Source organism: Rosa rugosa, chromosome 2 (assembly GCF_958449725.1).
Source record: "Rosa rugosa chromosome 2, drRosRugo1.1, whole genome shotgun sequence".
Classification (NCBI taxonomy): Eukaryota; Viridiplantae; Streptophyta; class Magnoliopsida; order Rosales; family Rosaceae; genus Rosa; species Rosa rugosa.
The window spans coordinates 37,733,940-37,757,513 of record NC_084821.1 but is presented as its reverse complement, the minus strand read 5'-3'; the positions used below and the strand labels follow the sequence as shown (position 1 = coordinate 37,757,513).

The following is a 23,574-nucleotide window of genomic DNA, read 5'->3' as shown; positions in this document are numbered from 1 at the left end:
CGAGGCTTCTATATGTAAGCCCTTACCTGCCCTTAAGACCCATCCTGCAAGGGTCAAAAGGGTCGGGCCGAGCTTTTGTTTAACTCACATAAAACATAATTTTGGCAACTATGTATACTCTTAAGTCTGAAAAAAAAAACAAATCAAATTGAATAACAACTTCAATCATCATGCTTGAGAACCTGAGTTAATTACAAATAAGTGAATAACTACAAATCCCACTGAACCTGAGTTGATTACAAATCGATTCTCATTGAAATTACAAATCCAACCACAAAGTCTTCTTTGCATTTGGGAGTCTTCTTCTTCTTCCTTCTTTCTCTCAACCCAACCAGAAACCCACCAACATCACTCAAATGTGCAAGTAACTAGAAAAGTTCTCTATAAAAACAGCAGAAATGTTAGACTGATGAAGCTTTTTAGGCGTACCATGGTATGTTTAACGGTCCCGAGAAACCGGTGCAAGCAATCGACTGCGGAGAACGAGATGAATGAGGGCGGAGAAAGGAGTGCGGCGAGTGGGTGAAGCCAAGAGAGGTGCGGGACCGATCGAAGAAGCGAAGGGCGGCGACGGGGTCGAATTGGAGGTGGAAACGAAAACGGATTGCTCTGAGTTAAGATTAGGAAGCCGGTGCGAGCAATCGGCGGCGGAGCACGAGCCTTTCTCTTTCTCTCAAATGGCTGCTACCGCTACTAATCCTAAAGCTAAGATTAGGAAATTTGGAAGTTTAGGTTGAGACTTCGATGACCTAGACGGCTAAGATTGGACAAATTGGACTTGGACTTAACTTACTTGAACTCGGGCCAGGCATTGGGCCTCATACATTAATTGGGTTCATGACAGATTGATAGAACATGCCCCTTTTCTAATATACAGATTTTATATTTCCATTTCTATGTATTATTTAATACAAAATAGTAAAAATAAAGGACATATAAATTTTAGGGTTGGGCCGGGCCGGGCTTTTAGAGTCGGGCAGGGCTTAGCCCTTACAGGCTCAATCGGGCCGAGCGGTAGGGTAGGGTCGGGCTTCATTTGCATGACCCATACCCTATTTGAGAAAGGGTCGGGCAGGGCGGGTTTAGGGCCTGAGGGCCAAATGATGAGGCCTATGTCAGGCTCTTCGAACAAGGGTGGTATGTTGCCAATACGAACCCAGAAGAATAGCGAGGTCAGATCGATCTCATGAATAGGTGTGACCCCATCATATTCTTGAAGAACCACCAGAGCTTGATTGAATCTCCATGGTCCACCTTTCAAAACCTTATTTCGATCCTTGCGCAGGTCAAAAGCAATGACAAATCTGTTTGGTGCTCTCTCCTAAATCTTGAAACCCTTGTCAACGACCTAAACTCGCCGGAAAAAGCGTTGCAGATCGTTGAGCATCGCAGGTTGCTTGACTAGAGGACGTGCAAGCAGGTAAGATTGCGTTGCATGCCTCTGGACTCCTCCAGATGTCCTTGAGAAATTGATAACATCATTGCTAGCCAGTACAAGAGAGACAGCAAAGGATGAGGTAACATCATCAATGGTTGACATGGTAAAAAAAATTGGGAAGGAAAAGGAAGAACGATGGCCGACATTTAGTGTTTGGTTTTGGTGGTTGCGCACAGTGCACGCCCTTAGGGTTTTAAAATGTTCCGTTTGGTTTTTTTGGTATCCCAAACATATATAAAATTCCTTGTTCTAGCGAAAGAACAAAGAATTTTTAGGAAGAGAATGGAGAATTCTAATTGCTGTGTACTTTTGGACCAAACTACGAAGATAATATCCAATCATATATAAGTATACAACAGCGGCTCTAATGAGAATCTTAAAATGAGGACTTTATAAGAATTTTTAAATCAACGGTTGAATTACATGTTTGTTGCAGAATTAATATTTCAACTAAAATTAGGAGCACTCATCCAACCGTTGATTTAAAAGTCCTCATTTTAAAGTTTTCACTAGAGCCTCTCCCAGATAAGAGCAACTACAATTGATTTGTCAAAAAAAAAAAAAAAAATTATCAAATTTGAACTTTCACATATTTCATAATCTGCCATTTTACATCTTTCTTCCTCCATCTCCATTAGTTATGTTAAATTTAGAATCTATTAACAACGTGCCTGCGTTTCTTGCGCGTGATATTTTAAGGTTAATGAAAAGTAAGTTAACTAAAAAGAATATTGGTTGTTTTTTTTTTTTGGAACATAGAATAGTGGTGCTTTGATTCTTTTTTCAATTTTACACTTTTGTCTCTTTGTATTTTATTGGTCTAATTTGATAATTATGTTATGTAAGAGTAATATGGGCACATACTTCAAAATTTGGTGAAACTCTTTGGCCAAAAAAGAGCCTCCTTTTATAGTAACTAGTCTTCTACCCATGCATTCGCACCGAGAAATAACGCAGCTAAGTAGGGAACAAAACCTTAACTACACTCTGATGAAGTAAAACTCAATCAAATAATGATGAAAAGAGAACAGAAAAAAAAAAAAAAAAAAAACAATTTCTTCAAAGAAAGTGGGATAGTGTAGTTGTTTTTGGCTTAATTGCTCTCAGCATGGAGTTGGAAGTGAGAGAACGGGGGTGGCTTATTTAATTGCTCTCACCTTATTCTTTTTCTATTTCTTTTTTCAAGTTAAATATTAATAATACCCTTATCTTATACTTTTTATATTGCATTGGGCTGATTTTTTTATTAGAAGGGGTTTTCAGGCAATCTCATTTTTGGTGAAGCCTTCGACACCAAAAAAGTGTCTCTATTTATAGTAGTAGAGAGCGACTATACTATTTTTTTTGAATAAATGATGATTTCATTGATAAAATGCATGTCAAGATGACTATTACATACCATTCAGCTGTCTTTTATAGATAGATCAAGAAGTTGTGGGGAAAACTGCACATAGGGATAGACCAACTATTTTCTAACTGAGCGCTCACTTATTTAAAGTAAGCCTATAAATAGGAAAAACTCCAATACATAGTATATAGGCATAGTATAGGAAAAGAAAAAACTACACCTTCTCCTTACCCTTCAAGCTAGGGTTAGGAGGTTTTCTTGAGTACAACATGCTCAAGACCTCATCGGCAAACACCTTCATTTTTTTTTCTTTTTTCTTTTTGGTTGAAAAAGGGGGCTGGTACGGTTGCCCTCAAGCCTTGATTAATGAAATTGTAGAATACAAGGGGGAACATAGAGCCAGAACCCCATATTACAAATAAGCATCAAGAGAATATCTTGAAATAATACCAGGAGTCTCCACAAAATCTATGTATTCTAACATGCACCAATTAGCAAAGAGTGCACGACTGGCTACTCCATTTGCTTTGACAAAGCGGTGACATAACGGAAAGATAACTCTATAACAAAGAAGCATAATTGCAAATAGTACAGCTTTCCTACTATGTTGCCACACGGAAACAAATCCAGTGACACTCCATTTCATCCTGCCACTAGGAGGTTGCGTCCATTTGATCAAGTAAATGGCTTGCTACTTCACTAGGCTAAACAAGGCACACTGAGTGCGCATACCGGGACCAAGCCCACGTCGCCCTACCATATAGTTATAGGGACTTATTGCCGACATATAGCTACGTCTAATTAAACATAAATAACAATAAAACATAAAATAAAAATAGTTTGACACCTGAGCCCAATCCCAGGCTCAGGCCCAAAAACCTCTTAGCCCAAGCCGAGAGCGCAGGCTACCCGTAGCCCCCGTTATCCCACCGCCGGCGACATACCCGTCACACTGAGCAGGCGCCGACCGTCCCTTTTTCCTTCCTTCATCCCCATCCCGCAGGCAAACATCACCTCCCCTCCTAACCCTCACCACCCCTCTCCACACAACGGCTCCAAACCTGATCGAAGAATGCCCAAAACAGATCAGAACAATCCGATCAGATATGAGCACTTCAGATCTCATTCTCGCCGCCACCGACTCGTCACCACCAGGCAACCTCCCTTTCCACCTTCTGCACTCCAATCTTGGGGAGATCGATACCCGCCAGCCACCTAACTCGACGGAGCCTCCTAACGATCTGGACAGCATCACCAACACCGTGCAACCTTCCCTCTGATAACCACTATCGAACACTAGGTCCACTATAACCTGGGCGTGATGCCGGATGAGATTTGGTCTCCTTTGTCCACTGCAGACGCTTCGCTTGCTAAGCTTCGCTCTCTTGGGATTGTGTTCCTTATCGAATAATAATATGGGAATAATGTGATGACACCTCTTCTTTGATTTTGGAGGATTTTTATTCTTTAAGCCTAAATTCTTTTGTGTATTTGGTTGTTCTTCCTGCACAGTTCTCGACAGCATCACTTCAGCTGGCACTAACATGCCTCTCGGTATTTCCACAAGCCCCAGATATTTGGTTGTGAACTTTTCAATGAATTCATGTCTTTTCACCTTCTTTGTAGAAATTTCAGTTTTTTTTTTTGGGAAGAAAAAGGAGATGCAATGCATCCCTGTTAGCCAAATAGTCACCCTTAAGTATAAGAGTCAAGTTATAGTGTAGGGATTATGAGTAAGGGATATTGTACCCAAAGGATTGGTAAATCTCACTCTAGTTATTAGGGAATACCTAGAGGATGCTAGAAGGATATGCAAATGTACAAATCATAAATAATGACTCAAAGGGAACCAAAGTTCATAGTGAGTATGTGCAAGATGGTGTGTAATGGGTTGATTTTGATGTTGGAATGACTTCAATTCAAATAAACAAACTAAATGAATACTTGAAATGTAAACTAAGCTAAGCTACACAAGTTGTTATCTAATAGATAGAAGTTAGGGTTTAGGGCCATCTCCAGTAAGAGAGGCTATAAGGCTAATTCCTATTATTTGGCCCTAATTTCATCTCCAGTAAGGACTCACAAGTGGGCTATATGATTAATTTGAGGGCTAAAGGGCCATAGGGAGGGCCAAGTTTGGCTCTAAGGATAGCCCAAGCCTGTAATGATAATAGGACCAGCACATGGTGGAGGGAAAGCAGAGAATGCCCCGTGCATGTGTTGCACAAGTTGAATGCCAAGGATTTATGCTAATTGCACAAGTAGTGCCATGTGAATAATTATAGAGATAATTAAGGTTTAGCAATTATGGCTGATTTTTTTATAATTATTTGTGTTCAAAAAGTGTTACTAAGAAAATTCGTCTTAAATTTTTATCTTATAATTTTACAACAAAACTTATAATATATACCTTTGTTGAAAAATTATTTTGATCCCACGAATTAATTGTACTTAGAATAGGATTAGAAGTATAATTAATAGAAAAAATTATCAGTTTGGTCACTCAAGTATGACTAAATCGACACTTTGGTCATACACTACTTTCAAAAATATTACTTTAGTCATTTAACTTGAACTCTGTTATTCACTTTAGTCACTTGTTCGACTATCGTCAATTTATCGTTAAATCCTTGTAAATAAGTCATTATTTTAAGGATACTTTTGTCAAATTGCTAAAATATTAAATTCCTCTCCTTTCTTTTTCAATGTCTCTCGTTCTTCTTTCTTTGGTTGTTTTTTCTTCTCTCCCTCATCTGCACCTTTACTGATACGCTCAAGAACTCAATCAAAGCAATATATATATATACAATTACACCTCAGAAAACTTCCAAAGGCATATGAGAAGCCCAAAACTAGCTAACCACAACAAAGGTAGTGAATAAAACTGACAAAAAAAAAAAAAAAACTGGATGCATCAAAAACTGCAGGTAATAGTCGCAAAATTAGAGAAGAATTCGATCAGCCGGAGTGATGAGGAGGTAGTAGTGGACTAACCATCTCTCTACAAAATTATGATCGAGGGGGGCGGGTGGGACGGTGGCACTCAATTAATCCAAGCTTCATCTAGATTGGCTTGATCGAAATCAAGGTCTCCAAGTCTATAGTCGAGAGAGAGAGAGATAGAGAGAGAAAGAGAGAGAGAGAGTAAAAAAACTAAATTAGGAGACGAACTCGATTCAGATGGAAAGAACATGATGATTGACAGATTGAGGAAGGATGTCGCATGGATGGTTTGCTGCAGAACAATATATTGTATCAAACATAATATTCACATCATATCATAACATTAAAGAGCTCCATGGTACGTGGACACTAGAATTTGCCTTTGTCATAGAGAATTACTTTAACTTTGTACAACATATTCATCCATTTATGCATTGATCGTACAAAAAACAAAATAGATGATCAATCTAATTACAACTCCATATGCTAGCTAGAATATACATATATGTACATAATTATTGTAGCTTGCGACCAAATCAAGGTTTACTTAAGTAGAATATGTACAACATTCAGTTTGCCTTCTAGAAAAGCATGTGTTTCCACGGCTGAAATAACAAACTTGAGCAAAATATAGAAGAGGACATGTCAGACATGAGAGGGAATTGCATAAACGCAAACAAAGCAACTGGGACAAGTGCAAATAAAAATGTAAAATCTGAAACCCATCTTGATTCATATTGACAAGACAAATAGAAGGCGGTGCTAAAAGCCATCATCATGGATGCTATAGAGATGAATAGGGAAGTGAGTCCTATCATCAACTTCAATGGTAAGGATTTGAGAAAATCGTTTTCTGCGTACCGCGAGGTTAGGATGAACAAGAACATTAGCATTGCAGTTGAAGAGGAAAAAAGTGCTAGTCCATCGGCTATGGTAAAGTATAGAAACATTTTCTCTTTTAAGAAGTTGGGCTTTCCGGTATGATCATCTGTGCCACCTGGTATGCTAAATGCAGCTGAAAACACAACAGTTGCAATAATAGTTGCAACGAGCAAGCATGAAGTTGCAGTGTCTTTCATCCATGATTCTCCTTGACGCATGAGCGCCCTATGCTCCTTAGTGAATAATTCTTGAGGTGTTTTGCCTTGTTGGTTTTCCATCTCTATATACTGAGGTTGAACAATTTTTTTGACTTCCTGACATATCAGAGCAGATATATAAAGAACGGTAATTAACCACTGAATAAATCTGAAAGTATGAAATGATCGATTTGTAGAATTTTCATAGTGTACAAGCATATGGCATATATAACAATTACCTCGTCTGTGTACCTAGATGATTATTCTTAAAACATCAAAACAAAAGGTAATAGATTATTAGCTACATGCATGAGAAGTACCTCAAACCATACCAACTCTCGATGCATTTGAAGAGCTACGCCTGACACGAGATTCAACTGATTTTGAGGTGCTAATTTTGCAGCCATATGCACAATGTTGTTACCCTGATCATCCTCATATGTCACTATGACATCTTTGATCGAGCCTATTTCATGCACTAGATTAAAGATACTTGCATGACGATGCAGAACTGCGACATGGATAATGGTTCGATTTTTTTCATCAGTTTCCCATACCAACTCAGGATAAGAGCTCATAAGTGCCGCCAGAAACTCATAATTCCCTAATTCCGCTGCGTCAAATAATAAATTTGAAGGATATTTGATCAGCCTCATCACTTCTTCATGCTCATCTTTTAAAATTTCTTCCCAAAGACGTTGGACTAGTTGAAGGGCTTCATTAGCTTGTTTTAACTTTCTTTTGCAAGCAAACTTCAAACTTGGGAGGACTTGAGATGAAAAGTTTGAAGTACATAAGCAACGGGGTCAACAATAATGAAACTAAATCCTAATGTTTTAAGAATTAATTCACTCACATGAGTTAATAAGTCTACTCCACATTCCTGGACTTTGGCTGCCACCAAATGCTGAAGGCCTTCTAGCCAATATATGCAAGGCTGTTTTATATTTCTGCGATTTAGTACGTGCAGTCGCTAATGTTCTATCATCATTTAGCAACGGTAAGGCCAAATCTGCATTATTTACTCAGAGAAATTAAGAATGCAACATAAACCAGCGAATTGTAGTAATCTACACACACACACACACATATAAATTCATCCGTAATTTGCAAACATTGACCGTTGTCATAGTCCTTTCTGCATCCATATATGTTCAAAGAGTTTTTATCACCACTAGGGTCAAAACTTTCTTGCACCGGACAAAATGATACCAAACTTTCAAAAGTGATCAAAATGATACCTAAAGTTTTAAAAAAAAATCAACTTGATACCTTGGTTTATTTTTTCTAACTTCTTTGTTAAATCAAATGAAAAATCAAGCCCAAAAATTGTAGTGATTTGTGGTCAGAGGGCCATCAACCATCTATAACCCAATCTTCTTCTTCTATAGAATTAAAAAAAAATATTCCATTCAATTTCAATTTCAATTTCTACCATCGATCGTAGAAACAAATAAAATTAGGATGTTTCCCAACTTCTAAAGAAACAAAGAAAAATGGGAAGAGAGAGAGAGAGAGAGAGAGAGAGAAGAAGAAGAAGAAGAAGAAGAAGAGAATTAACAAAGTAAAATAAAAAATAATTGAAAAACAGTTTTTGTGTAAAATATTATTATAACCCCACAAAATACCGCACCACACGTGATCAATTTTAACAAAAAGTTACAAAAAATAAACCGAGGTATCAAGTTGATTTGTTTTTAAAACTTCAGGTATCATTTTGATCACTTATGAAAGTTAGGTATCAAGTTGATTTGTTTTTAAAAATTTAGGTATTATTTTGATCACTTTTGAAAGTTGGGTATCATTTTGTCCGGTGCAAGAAAGTTTTGACTTTAGTGGTGATAAAAACTCTATGTTCAAATATCGAAAGGATGAGTTACTGAGTTAGGATTATACATGCATGTGTACACAAACTTTATGTGCTGTCATTTTTCTCCAGGTTAAAAAGTGAATGAGAAAATCGAAAGGATGAGTTAAGTCTTTAGTACACCTACCATACAAACAATTGTTGATGCAAGAAAAAAACAAGTTTTCGCGGTCTGTTTTCTCCAACATCGTGTTACTTTCAGCGTACAGGTGCCATGCCATTTCTGACTGTCCCAACACAACAGCCATGTAGGCTGGTGTCATATCTTTACCGCCTCGAATCGATAGTAAAGACTTATTCTTTTGTATCAAAATCTGGACAATGTCTAGAGATCCAGCCGCAGCGGCAATACACAAGGCAGTGTTTCCATTTACGTCCTGCAGTGCCAAATCTTCTACGTTCATCATGCTGATCAGTTTCTCCACAAAATGAATACGTCTTGCTCCTGCTGCAACGTGAAGGACTGTTTCACATCCTCTAGATATGCTTGCTCTCAGAAGTTTCGTATCCTTTTTCAAGATTCGTTCCGCAGCTTCCCAATCGCCCTTTAGTGCATACTTATAGAGGGCAACACATGTCTTAAGGTATTGTTCTCCTGTATGGGGTTTAATTATGATCATATGGAGACTTATATGGAGAGAATATATAACTGATACATATTAATAATAGATGTGGGTAGATTTATGGAAGAGTACCTTGCATACGTCGATAAAATGGACCAGCTCGCTCCCTAGACCGGGGCGGTGCATGGAGCTGGTCGATCTACCACTTAGTATTGTATTTTTACATTTATGTTCAATTAAGAGATTAATTATACAATAGATGGAGATCACTATGAATAATGTGGCACTTACTATTTATATGTTCTAGTAGATAAGGCAAAGGTCTGGTAGGTTGAGCCGAATCAGCCGAAATGTCGATGCCAATGTCCGCTGATTGACTATCTATCCCAGTTGCTGAATCCCCGCTAGCCGTGGTTAATTGAATCCCGGCAGGTGATATATGTTGTGCTTGTGGGGTAGCCATGGTTCCAGATTGAACAAATTGTGTAAAGATACAAGCATGCACCTGAAATAAAAAGGAAATTAAATGAAAATAAATATAATTAGACTGCAGACTCAGTTGATAAAGCTCTGTAACATTTGTTTCCCACTACAAGATTGCGGTTAAACTAAAAATGAAGGAGGGGGGGGGGGGGGGGGGGGGGGGGGGGGAGAGAGAGAGAGAGAGAGAGTTATTGATGCTTACAGCAGATACCGAAGTTCACTTGTACCTAGCTAGTGTGGAAACTGGAAGAGGATATGTATAGGGGCCGTCACCATAAGAGAGAGCGAGTTATTGATGCTTCCAGTTTCCACACTTGTACCTAGTGTGGAAACTGGAAGAGGATATGGAAACTGGAAGAGGATATGTCCAGTGTGGAAACTGGAAGAGGATATGTATAGGAGTCGTCACCATCAATATGGAGCACTTGCATCGTTTGTTAATTACAGATAAGTACATGGAGCTAACTATGCGTATCTTCTCTTAGCTAGTTTTTGTAACCTAGTTGATAGTGGAAAACTCTTAAGACATGAATCAACCACGATTATCAACAGGGAACACAAGAAAAAGAGATATAATAATCTTTGACCAGTACTAAATACACTTGTGGTGAGAGAATCACTGAAACCCCACAGCCATGGAAAAAGTAGTCCTCGGCAACTCAACTGAGGGTGAATAATAGGCTATCTCTCAGTCTCAGATGGAGGAACCCACCATTATAAGAACGAAAGACAAACGATCCCTATTTTTAAGTCACCGGCCAAGATCGAGCCAGGGTACGCAACGAGCTAGTTGAAAGTCACTAGGGAAATTGGTAGGAAATTTCTTTCCACAGTACACAATAATTAGTAGTAAAGAATAGATCCTCATATAAGGACCCTCATAGATTAGTCCTCATATAAGGACCCTCATAGATTAGTAATACTAATACCTAATAATAATTAGTAGTAAAGAATAGATCCATTTGACTTCCCAAACTCTGAGGACGCAACTGAAACCTGACATGTATATACAGATATATATCCCAGATACTAGCAGCATGCCTATACAGGAGAATCGATCCATATATCAAAAGAATATTAAATGGGTGGTGCTATTCACACACACATTTTCTCTATTCACACACCCCCTCTATTTTTCTATTAATTTAATTTAATTTAATTTTCTTTTACAAATTACCCTAACTACCCTCATTTGCAATTATGTTTCTTTTTCTTATTTGTTTTTTCTATTTGGCAAGTCAATCATGAATCAACCATCATTATACAATAAATCAATTTTTTTTGCTACTAAGATATTATGATACGAAGATCTTCCAAGTAACGCTAATTTTCAATAGTAAATATGGTTTTGCTCTCCACACTCTGATTGTTAGGTAAAAAGGGACCGGACCTAATTCAACATTGTGAAGAGAATGTCAATACAATAACTAGTTGGTTATTTAGAGTAGTAGTTATAGTTACTGAACTGAAATGTATAGATGGTAAAAAGTTGGTACGTATATAAAAATGAAATGCATAAACCATAGTTGGGGCTGCAAAACCAGAGAGTACTAAAAAGTTGCACATGAACTTACAGTAGCAAAGAGCAAGCTATTCTTATCTCAACATATTTAATTCCTTTCAACTAGAAGTAATGATAAAATTGTCAGCACAAATACTTCAATAATGTATATTAGAGCATGAATTACCCAAATAATTTGGTTGAAAATAACAAAAACCAATGTACCAGTCCACATCATTGCTTCATAAAAATAAAAGCTAATAAACAAGAGTGACTAAAAGCATCAAAACCAATCAACCCTCCATAAAAAAAACACAAACCCTTACTGAAACCCACCCCCACCCCCACCCCCAGAAACAACCACTCCTTATCTCTGAAACTCCCCTCAACTCATATTTGTATAATTTTCTTATGGCAAAATCTTTCGTATTCTAGCATAATATAGTAGAACAAATCATGTCTATAATCATAAGGCTATCATTATTAGGCTGTTGTAAAGTTCTATAGTTGCTCAATGGATTCAAATACCCCAAATAATTTCAGTTAGAATCTTACCAGGAATGATGGATTCAAAGGGACTCGAATGATCACTGAACTCCTATTTTTCTTACATGTCTCCATTGCAAATCAAGTGTAAAATTTTCTCCAAATATGGGTCTAAAGTTGCTTGTTCTGCTTTGATTGAACTTCAAAGCATCACATTAGACCAAAAAAAAAAAAAAAAGCATCACATTAGAGAGATAGAATGACTATGCTATAGAAGTTTTTTTGGTTTTGATGAAAAAAAAAAAAAGGAGGAAGAAAAGAGTTTTGAAGTCCTCTATGCCTACGAGAAAATAAGGGTTTAGGATTTGGAGATGATTGAATTGCCAAATAGAAAAAGAAAAAAGAAAAAAAAAATTAATTACAAGAGAGGGTAGTTAGGGTAATTTGTAAAAAAAAATTGATTTAAAGTAATAGAAAAATAAAGAGGGTGTGTGAATAGAGAAAAATGGTGTGTGAATAGCACCACCCTAAATTAATAATCATTTTGTAATAATATTCTAATTAATGAAAGGATTGCGCAATGATCGATCGAGTTGGGGGCAACACTTATTCTACCTCTAATTGCAGGTTCCTTTCTTCACACTAGTGATCATATATATAGTGTGGAACGCTAGCTCATAGTGCGTAAAAGGTTAAGTGCTTTGCAGACTTGATTATTCTGCAGTCTTGGTATCTTCTATTAGGAAAATGTATATATAATAGCTTTATTTAGGTTTAGCTAGGGTTATACATGCAAGAATCTCAATCAAACATGTTTTAATGTTTTGTATACTTTGAAGTTCGTTTAAAAAAAAAAAAAATTAAAAGAGAAACAGTTTACTGTTTTCTTCAAATCTCAAACTAATGTTAATTAAGAGTCTAGCGAGCTTGTAGACTACACTCACTACAGAATTTTCAATAGGAATGTGCGAAATCGCTAGAGTAACCTTGTAAGCTACTCCATCATCAACAAGAAACGAATACATATCATCTAGGTATCCACCTTTTACTACCAGTGGCGGCATGCACAACAAGTATAGAATCTCCTTTTGCTCCTCTCTATTAAATTAATGAAAATTCCTCTATTCATAGGGTTGTGCCCATATGAGAAAAGATACTATAGGAAGCTACACTTTTTCACTAAAAAATCTCCAACACATTTTCACGAAATTAAAATGATGGATTCGATTTGAACATGATATGCCAATGAGGGTAGGAGGGATGATAAGACACTTGTTTAAGTGAAATCTCCATCTAAGTTCGAGCCCCAACATTCATCAGTCTCTCATTGGCAACTAGCTTGGCAAGTAGCCGTGTGAATCTTTAGGTTTTAGTTGGGCGCGTGCGAATAATATTTGTGCCATAGTTGGTGGTCTTGTACGTCCGTTTCTAAAATTTTACTTCTTACTGCGAGCTTTCTATCATCGAGTCATGGAAACTCTTGACTTGTCTTCGTGTTTTGCTTTCCGCAAGCCAAAAGTTCAGACCATCTTGAGGCTAAAGTTGCACTTTCATCAATATTATATATACACATGTATGATATACGTATAGAATTTGATGGTTGTACCATAAATAGTCTTCCTCTCTCATCACTGACCGTCAAATTTTTGTGTGCATGGCGTACATGTGTATAATAGAATTTTTGTTAGTTATATATAGCTAATAGCATGTACGAATATATGATTGTTTTTATTTCGTGATCTCTAGGTATAACCTAGTAGAATTTTTGTTAATTAGTTGTGAGCCACTCTTATGAATTTTTTTTTAAATTTTTCATAATGACAAACTTGTTATCTTAAGTTTCACCTTAATTAGGTTGGATTTATGTTTTAGCATATCAGTATTCTAAAGACTTGTTTCCTCTGTTGAGCATAATCGGTTGAGTTCAAGCTTAGCTCATTTCTTTTACAAGTTTGGGAGGGAATAAAGCCACTGATTTTTAGGTGATGTAAAGACCACAAGATGTACTACTGTACTATTAGAACATGCATAAAATTGAAAAGTAAAACTGAAACCATGTTGATCCATTTATGCCTTAAACGTACATTTTTTTTGAACCAAATCATTCATTCATCTCAAGCCAGAATGGCACGGATACATAATGTACATAATAGATGATCAATCTGTAGAGACAAAGAACGTCATTCTAGCTAGAATATAACATCATTATTGTAGCACCAAAGGCTTAACTAGGTACAATATGTACAGCATGGGACCAAAGGCTTAACTAGCTAAGATCGAGGTCATGGGTTCGAGTCACCATGGGGGTAGGAGTGAAATCCTTTGATCCTCTTTTAGAAAAAGAAAAAAAAAACTAGTTACAATATGTACAGCATTTCAGCCCGAAGTTCTAGTATATCATACGTTTCCATGGCTGTAATAAAAGATTGGAACAAAATGTTGGAGAGGACAAATCAGACATGAGACGGAACAACATAAATGCATACAAAGCAACTGGAGGAACTGAAAATATAAATGTAAGATCTGGACCCCACTTTGATCCATAGACAAGATAGATAGAAGGTAGTGCTGAAAGCCATCATCATAGAAGCTATAGAGATGAAGAGGCAAGTGAGTCTGGCCATCAACTTCAGGGGCAAGGACTTAAGGAAATCATTTTTAGCATAACGGGAGGTAAGGATAAACAAGAACATCAGCATTGCAGTTGAAGAGGAAAAGAGTGCTACTTCGTCAGCTATGGTGAAGTCTAGAAAGGCTTTCTTTTTCAAAAAGTTTGGCTTTTTCGGTATGATCATCTGTGCCACCCGGTATGCTAAATGTAGCTGAGAACACAACCGTTGCGATAATAGTTGCAACGAGCATGCATGACATTGCAGTAACCTTCATCCATTTTTCTCCTTGAAGCATTAACACTGTATGCTCTTCAGTGAATAATTCTTGATGTGTTTTTCCTTCGTTATTTTCCATCTCTATGTATTGAGGTTGGACGATCTTTTTGACTTCCTACTCGAAGATATAAAATTAAAGAAGGCAACAAGTACCAACCTATGAAAGCTATTAACTTGAATATTGTACGTGAAACCACGAAATGAAATCTTATTAGAAAATAAAAAAAAGAGAAAAATGAAGTAGTGATGTTAGCTAAACCACAAAGGATTCACGTTATGTAACAGCTGATGTGACAAAAAAAATCATGAAATAAATTCATCTAATGTTTCTACTGAGCATGCATTTGTGATCACATACAATTCGTCATTTGAGTAAATTAGATGGCTGTTTTAGACTTTTAGTAAAACGTCCATCAGAGACTCATAGTAAAAAGTAAGCGTAAAGGTTAAGGGTACAAGGAGGGAAGTACCTCAAATCATACAGCTGCATGTTGTTGCATTTGAAGAGCTACGCGTGACACGAGATTCTGTTGATTTTGAGGTGCTAATTTTGCAGGCATATGCAAAATATTGTTACCTTGATGATTCTTATATGTCACTATGACATCCCTGACTGAAAATACTTGCGTGATGATACAAAACTGCGATATGGATTATAGTTTATTATTTTCATAAGTTTCCCATATTAACTCAGGATAAGAGCTAATAACCGCTGTCAAAAACTCACAGTTCCCTAATTACACTGCGTCAAATAGCAAATTTGATGGACATTTGATCAGTCAAGTGTAAAAAATGGACTACCGTAAGTGTTAATTTATATGCAGTTAAAACGTATATGGAGCATATATGTATATATAAAGCCAGAAAATCTGCACTGTGCCGATCGCATGCGTATAGGCTGTCGTACCTAGTTTTGTAAACTAGTTCATAGAGGGAAACCCTAAGACATGAATGGAATAGTTGATAGTGGTTACAATCACTGAATGGAAAAAGTAGTCCGGCGGCTGGACTAAGTGTGAACCTCTCAGTCTCAGGTGGAGGAACCCACCACCATTATAACAATAAAACAAGGATCCATGTTTTCTTTGGTCACCGGCCAGGATTGAGCTAGGGTAAAGTACTTGACAACAATAAAAGTCACGACTAAAAAAGTTCCGAGGGGAAATTGGTAGGAAATTTTCTTCCTCAAACCGCAATCAATATAATAAATCTCATAAATCAGTAAAACTAATACGTGCTCTAATAATTAGTAGTAAAAGTTAGGTCCATGACTTCCCAAACTCTGAGGACGCAACTGAAACCCGACATCTATCAAAAACAAAATAATTGAATAATCATTTAGTGATCATATTCTAATGATAGGACTGCGCAAGATCGATCAAGTTGGCAGGTAACACTTATTCTAGCTTTAATCGCAGGTTTTATCTTTTCGCTAAAGTAGCTAGTTTGGAACGACATTAACCAAAACTAATTAAAGGAGTGAGGAGCTCATGGTGCGTAAAAGGTCAAGTGCTTTGCAGAGTTAATTATTCTGCACTCTTATATATTCTTCCATTAGGAAAATGTATATAGCTTTATTTAGGTTTACTTAGGGTTCTACATGCATGAATCTGAATCATACTTCATACATGTGTTAATGTTCACTTTCCATGTAGTTCGTTTTTTATAATCGAAAGAGAAACAGTAAAAGTCAGTGGCCGGTAAAGATCTAGCAAGCTTGTAAGTTACAGAATTTTCAGACGTCGGAACAAGGAATGTGCAAAATAGCTGAGTAACCTTCCAAGCTACTTCATCATCAACGAGAAACGAATATATATCATCGATGAACCTGTTCATTTATAGCAAAGATCGAGCGTGTCTATAACTAGCAGCATGCACAACAAGAAAAGAATTTCCTACCAATTTGGTCCAGCCTTTACATGAGAATACCTCTATTCATAGGATTGTGCCCAACTGAGAAAAGGTACGAGAAAGCTAAATCCAATCACTAAACAATCTCCAACATATTTTAATGAAACTAAAATTATATGAATTAAGTAATGGTTAGGTTTACGGCCTACATTCGTAAAAAAAAATTGCCAGCAACCCTAGTTAAGTAAATAGTTAGTGGACGACTTGGAAGTCAAAGTCCTCTAATCTGGCCTCTACTTTCTTTGATATTATCTGCAACTCATGTTTGTCTACCTACTTGCCTAGTTGCAATGACTAAAATTTTGATAATTTCGCTGAAATATCATTTTTTTTTAGTCCCGAAACTTGTCTTACACTCTTACTTACTAACATTTTTTTTTTTTTTTGATTTTGTCAAGGGGAACCTAAAGGCTTCCTAGGCCCAAGATAAACCCCTTCGGCGCATGTGAAATGCTCCAACTGTGCATTGCAGCACAGTGCCTCGCCACTTTGACAGTTTCGGGGTTCGAACCTAGGTTGGGGAGCACACCCAACTAGGCAAGAACCACTAGGCCACTTGCAGTGGTTCTCTTACTTACTAACATAATATCACACGAAATTATAGAAATTTCCCGAAATATGGGGATATTTCGAGAAAAATCCTATATATCCGGAATTCTGGAGAATATTTTTGAAATATTCCACATATCACTGATAAATTCCACAAATTTATGCTAAAAAGCCAACAAAGTGGTTGACAAGGTTCAAACCTTGATTGACCGTGAAACAAACAAGCAGCTCAACCTACTCCACTGGCCTTCCATTTGATTAATACTTATATATTTATATATCTTTTTTTTTTTTTATGAATATGAAACTTTGCTAAATCTAATCAATAACTAACTTGCAATTTTTAAAATTCACCAATATTTCTAGATTTTCTACGATTTTCAAATTTTGCACCTACAAATAATTATAGTTATGGCAAAAATTGAGCAATGTTTGTAATAACTATCAGCACAAAAACCCACAGCTAATTTCCTCTAAACCATTTTTTTTTGACAGGTACTAAAGTTACTAATGGGCCAAAGGTCGGGTACTGTTTGCATTTTTTCCCCATATATATATATTTATTGTAACAACGTATCTCTCAGGAGCATGAATGCTGCCCTTTCTATAGTTCTTCATTTAGGGGTAAAAGTCTTCTAGTTTAGGGTTTGCTTCTCTTTCTATATTATAATTTCTGCTGACAGATTGTTGATTATACATCTTTTCTTCTTCCTTCTTTATTTTTTTTATTGGCACTGTGTACTACAGGAGTACCTTTGCTGACCCTTGGTCTTATTTGCTATAACGGGACAGGTATCATACTTACCTCCTGACGTCATGCTTTCTCTGACGCCATTCTCACAAAAGAGGCAAACTTGGTCTGGTAAGATTAAATTGAGGGTTCACCAAGCTTAACTGTAAAATGTGTCCATGATGTCTGTGAATCTCAGTTGATTTCCCCTGATGTCCATGACCCTTGTGAAAGGAATCTATAACTTTCATAATGAAATGTAGAAAGATATAAGTGTTGATGTATAACTATGTATTTCATTCACTTGAAGAAGATGTGTTCTTTACAATGGTATATATACTTCAATTCTGAAAACCCTAGATGTTGTAAAGCTATGATCAACACTTGTGTGGTGTAATGAGCAGTAGTACACAAGGCATTTGTTTTGGTGTACAAGTTTATATTTGTATTGACTAGGTGTGCTCTGCTCCACATTCAGACTTCTGTCTTGTTGCACCACAATGTGTCTTGACATGGTTAGGAGTGCCATAGTGTTGCAATCCTTTGTTAAGATTGATATCATTTTCCGATCCTATTAAACTGGCATTTCTTTACTGCTTTGCTGCAATGGGTGCTACACTCTTAACATCCCCCCGCAAGCTGACACTGGGGATTGAAGTTGTCAGCTTGTAATTAATCAAGGAAAATTGGGAATGAGGGAGAGGTTTAGTGAAAATATCAGCTAGTTGGTACTCAGAAGGAACATGGTGGATGTGTATGAGTTTGTGAGCCACATTCTCTAAGGTAGTGATAGTCCATATCGATGTGTTTGGTTCTTGACTAGAAAGACTGGATTGGCAGCTAAGGCGATGACACTCACATTATCACAATAAAACTGGGAAGAACAAGGAAGGAAAATGTTGAGCTCCTTTAGTAAGGAGCAGATCCAAACTGTGTCGGCAAGGGAATAGGCTAGAGCTATGTACTTAGCTCCAGTTGATGATCTTGCCATTGTAGGCTGCTTCTTTGCACTCCAAGAAATCAAGTTTGTGCCGAGAAAAATGCAGTAACTTATTGCGGACCGTCTGTCATGGGACAACCTCCCCAATCTGCATCTGAGAAGATGTTTAATACAAGCTTTCCCTTTTGAATGCGTAAGCCAAGATCTGGAGTGCCTTTTAAGTGTCGCAAAATCCTTTTGACAGCAGTCAAATGAGGTGTTCTAGGACTGTACATGAACTAACACACCCTATTCACGAAGAATGCAATGTCAGGCCTTGTCCATGTCAAGTATTGCAGGGCACCAACAATTGATCTGTAGGAATAAGGATCCTCAAGCAAAACACCAGAAACATGATCAAGTTGAGTGATGGTAGCTGGAGAAGGGAAGGAGCATGGAAGTCTTATGAAGGAGATCATGGGTATGTTTGGACTAAGATAGATAGAGACCAGATGGTGTTCTAGTGATCTCTATGCTAAGGAAAAAGCGAAGTGGTCCAAGATTTTTCATGGCAAACTGAGAGCTCAATTGGGTGATGAGAGAGTTGCAATATTGAGGAGAGCTACCTGTAAGGATTATGTCATCTACATACACAAGGATAAAAGTGATGGTATGATCAAATTTGAAAAACAAGGAAGTGCCGGAGGTAGAGGCAGTGAAACCTAGAGACAATAAGAAATGGTAGAGCTCCTCATACCAAGCTCTTGGGGCTTACTTGAGGCCATAAAGAGATGTGCACTTTGCACACATGGTGCGGTTTTGAAGGGTCTTGAAAACCTGGAGGTTGGACCATGTAAACTTCTTCATGGAGATGACCATGAAGGAAGGCATTTGAAGCATCTAACTATTGAAGACACCAATCATGTTGCATAGCAATGGAAAGAATAAGTCTGATCGTTCCTGGTTTCGCAATAGGGCTAAATATTTCTGAGAAGTCAATACCTGGTTTTTGATGAAAGCCTTTTGCTACCAGGCGTGCTTTGTATCTGTCAATTGATCCATCTTGCTTCTGCTTTGTCTGGAACACCCATTTACATCTAACAAGATTGTAATGTGGTTGATAGGGCACCAATGACCATGTTTTAGTCTGATGAGCACCCACTACCTAATGACGAAGTCATGGGTTCGAGTCACCATGGGGGTAGGAGTGAAATCCTTTGATCCTTTTTTTTATAGAAGGAAAAAAAAAATGTTTTAGTCTGATGGAGAGCGTGGATTTCATCTTGCATGGCTCGAAGCCATTGAGAATGTTTGGAAGCTTGGGCATAAGTATTAGGAAGTGGGGAAGTTGTGGAGATGAGGACTGAAGTAAAAGGGTGTTTAACAGAGTAGGCTTCTAGTTTAAAGATGTTATTTTTGGATCTAGTGGTCATGGGATGAGTGTAATACCCCGGAAAATCCAAATTAAATTCCGTGGATTTTTAGAAATGATTTCACGATAGTAGGAGCGAGTACGAAGCTTGGAGAAGTTGTGGAATTAGTTCGAACGATTTTATTTTCGAAAACGAACGTTTTTAGGGGGTCAACAAAGTTGACTTTTTATACGTTCAAAATTTGGGAAAACTCCCTTCATGAAAGTTGTAGAGCTCGTCGATACGAGTTCGTGGACATGTGGAACGCAATATTCGGAGTTCGTATGATTAAGTTATGAATATTTGAAAATTGGGAATTTTCTATAAATAGGAAAAATATCAGATTTATTCATTAAGGACGAAAAAAATGCAAATTTTGCATTTTGGCCCCCGGTTTCCTCCGTTCTCTCTCCTCCCTACGCAGCCGACCCGACTGACCCGACCCGGACCCATCTCCCTCCTCCGGCGTCCTCCGGCCACGACCCGGCCCTCTCCGGACTCGCCGTGCCACGCCCAGCCGCCTGGTGGCCTCCCCTTGCACCGCCGCTGCCCCCAGACGTGGATCGAAGCCCCCCAGAGCCTAGCATTCGACCCGACCGGATCTTGGCCGTGCCGGCGTTGCACGGGCCGATCCTCCCCATTTTCGTGATCTCCTCCTCCCCCTGATCATCCCCATATAGGCCTTGCTTGACGATTTGGAGTGTGGAGTGAAAGATCACGAGTTGAAGATTTCGACGTCCCTGATTCAATCTGGAATCTGATCAGACGCACGAGATTAATCCAACTTCAACGCTTGATTTAGGACGATCTAGGCCGAACCAGGCTTAGCTCCAGGTATGAAAGTCGACCACCCTTTCATTTTGAACCAGTTTGTAGTTGGTCACTTTGCCATCTGAGGTGGTTGACCGGCGTTGACCGCCGCGTTGACCGCCCACTGACCACCGCTTGTGGCGGCGCATCAGACCATATTTCGAGTTTTCATTATCTAGGTGATGATCTATGCATCCATACGAGCGTTTTGATATATAACATGGTCATGTTAGAAAAAGTTGATAAATAGTGGATTTTCGTTTTGACGTTACTATTTAACGTTTTTACGTTTATCTTCGGTTTACGATCTGTGAAGATCTGACCATCGGTTTTGCTTCAATTTTGGATATGTTGATCGTATGACTGTCCCGGTGACTTTGTGAGGTCACGGGCGAAGATCCGACCGTTGGATCTTCGTATAATTGAGAAATAGTGATTCGGAAGGCGATTCGTGAGAATCTGACCGTCGGATTTTCATATAATTTTATGGAGATGTTTGTTAGAGTGATTCAAGAAGATCGGAGTCTTCGTGATAATTTTGGAGGATGATCCTAAAGGCGATCCGTGAGGATCCGACCGTTGGATCATCATTAAATTCAGATCCGACCGTTGGATCATCGTATGATTTCGATCTGACCGTTGGATCATCATTAAAATTAGAATCCGACCGTGGGTTTCCGTATATGTGTGCTTTTGAGTTGTTGGCTAAGTTAAGATCATTATTGGATTAGGTGATCGATGGATTTATTTGGCGGACGATTCGTGAGATTGTTAATGGAGCTGTTAAGAAGACGCAGCTGGATTAGAGGTGAGTAAACCTCACGTGGTTCATATTACGAACCCAATATATTTAATTGCTTTATTTTGCAATCATATGAACTATTGTTGGTGTATTAGACATTCCTGTGTGAATGTCTGTATATATATTATTACGTGAAATAATATGTATTGTTGGAGTTGTGTTGAGTTTATTGTTGAGAAACAATATATTGTGAGAGGTATTGAGTTTATTGTTGAGAAACAATATATTGTGAGAGGTGTTGAGTTTTATTGTTGAGGAACAATAAATTGTTGTGATCTGTGGAGATCACTAGGTCACGAGGTGACCATGGCATCTATTAGTGAATCACGCTCTCGTACCGGGCTGGTGGTTATTAATAGTATTAAATCGTAATCACGTCTGTGGCCGGACGAGTGGTTACGTTCAGTTAGAGCTCTAGTCTGTCTGCCAAATGTGGAGTGACCTTATGAGTGAAATTGAGAGTAACTCATAAGTGTCAATATATATATGGTAACCTTATGAGGGAAATTGAGAGTAACTCATAAGGGTCTATATATATATATGAGTCTGTCTACCAAATGTTGGGAAATCTTATGAGCGAATTTGAGAGTAACTCATAAGTGTCTATATGTATATATGAGAGTGAGTGATCTTATGAGCTAAATTGAGAGTAACTCATAAGTGTCTACATATATATATGAGAGTGAGTGATCTTATGAGCTAAATTGAGAGTAACTCATAAGTGTCTATATATATATATGAGAGTGAGAAAGTAACGTGGGTTTGTGGTAGTCTTGAAATCTAATAAATCAACAGTTCTTTCTTGTTTACTCATACTGGCTGTAAAAAGCTTACCGGGTTTTGTGTTGTTGCAACTCCCGGTACACTATTCAAATTGTGTAGCGGGTAATCCTACAGGACAGGAGAACCAGGACGGTGATCGTGCGGTTAGAGCAATTGTTAGAGTTTTACAACAATTGTAAGTTGTGAGGTGTGTTATGCTCATTTGAGCTTTATAATATATTGTGAGAGTGAATTGTAATAATGAACTCGAAGTTTCGAGATTTGGTTTTTTTTGTAATTGTAATTATTCAGGTTTCGGATTTGAATTTATCATTCAAAATCCGGGGCGTGACAGTTTGGTATCAGAGCGTAAGGTACATATTTGGTGATAATCAGTACCTCCCGAGTGATGGCCCGTCTGCAGCGGATCCCCATCATATACTCTTCGGTACTGGTAAAATCATTGGGTATGTCTTAGTATGGGGTCTAGACAACGTGTAAGTCCGTAGGACGGTAGAGTTGTCTACTAAGTTCGTATTAGAATAAGTTTAGTTTCCGCGAGTTGTGATCTTCGAGGAATAGGAACCTCTGGATTTAACTCTGATGAGTCGGTGAGGTAGAGGTCGAGTCTGATGTAGGGACAGGACCTTTCTATGGAGACAGTTGAGGATGAGGTGGAGGCATTAGAGGTTGAGTTGCCTAGTCTACCTGTAGTTGATGTGATGGATGTTATTCTTGGGTTGAAATGGTGAAAGAGATTGAGACCCTAGGAATAGTTGAAAAGAGAATTGATCTCACCAACTCAAGATGATAGGAGTGTGAGAGATTATGAGACAGAATTCTCAAGACTATATTGGTGTTCGAGTGTAGTGATGTAATTTGGGAGATACTTATGTTACCTTTAATAAGGGTAGTATGTCAAGTGATCATGGCATAGGTTGACTTTGTAAGTGAAGTGGTGGAGCTTGTGTAGCTTCTTTGAGTTATCACCTTTGAGGAATGGGAACCTTTGGATTAAACTCTGGTGGAGTTATTGAGGATGGTTTTCACGAAAAACAGTATCCTTATGTGCATTGTAGTCGT

General features: G+C 38.0%; 1 protein-coding gene across 4 annotated transcripts; it reads right to left on the bottom strand.

Annotated features, from left to right (window-relative positions):
• Positions 1-6,113: 6,113 nt before the first annotated feature.
• LOC133732704 (ankyrin repeat-containing protein At5g02620-like) lies at positions 6,114-10,202 on the bottom strand. 4 transcript variants are annotated; one of them, XM_062160283.1, is made up of 6 exons: positions 9,924-10,202; positions 9,530-9,743; positions 8,803-9,270; positions 7,665-7,820; positions 7,129-7,577; positions 6,114-6,925 (listed from the first exon to the last, which is right to left on the bottom strand). In XM_062160283.1, exons 2-6 carry the CDS (start codon positions 9,699-9,701, stop codon positions 6,311-6,313), a joined length of 1,860 nt encoding a protein of 619 aa, XP_062016267.1. In that variant the 5' UTR covers positions 9,702-9,743; positions 9,924-10,202; the 3' UTR covers positions 6,114-6,310. The 4 variants fall into 4 exon arrangements, with proteins under 4 accessions (XP_062016267.1, XP_062016271.1, XP_062016270.1 ...); XM_062160287.1 differs by lacking the exon at positions 9,924-10,202 and adding an exon at positions 9,371-9,428 and having other exon boundaries at positions 9,530-9,668; XM_062160286.1 differs by lacking the exon at positions 9,924-10,202 and having other exon boundaries at positions 9,371-9,672.
• Positions 10,203-23,574: the final 13,372 nt, after the last annotated feature.

What these genes read in the sequence shown, in the direction of transcription:
- LOC133732704 (XM_062160283.1), bottom strand. Translation starts at nt 9,701, where the DNA reads ATGGCTACCCCACAAGCACAACATATATCACCTGCCGGGATTCAATTA. An exon ending in CATCAACAATTGTTTGTATG is followed by an intron (nt 7,821 to 8,802) that starts GTAGGTGTACTA and finishes TAAATAATGCAG; the next exon opens with ATTTGGCCTTACCGTTGCTA. An exon ending in GAGAGTTGGTATGGTTTGAG is followed by an intron (nt 6,926 to 7,128) that starts GTACTTCTCATG and finishes CTGATATGTCAG; the next exon opens with GAAGTCAAAAAAATTGTTCA.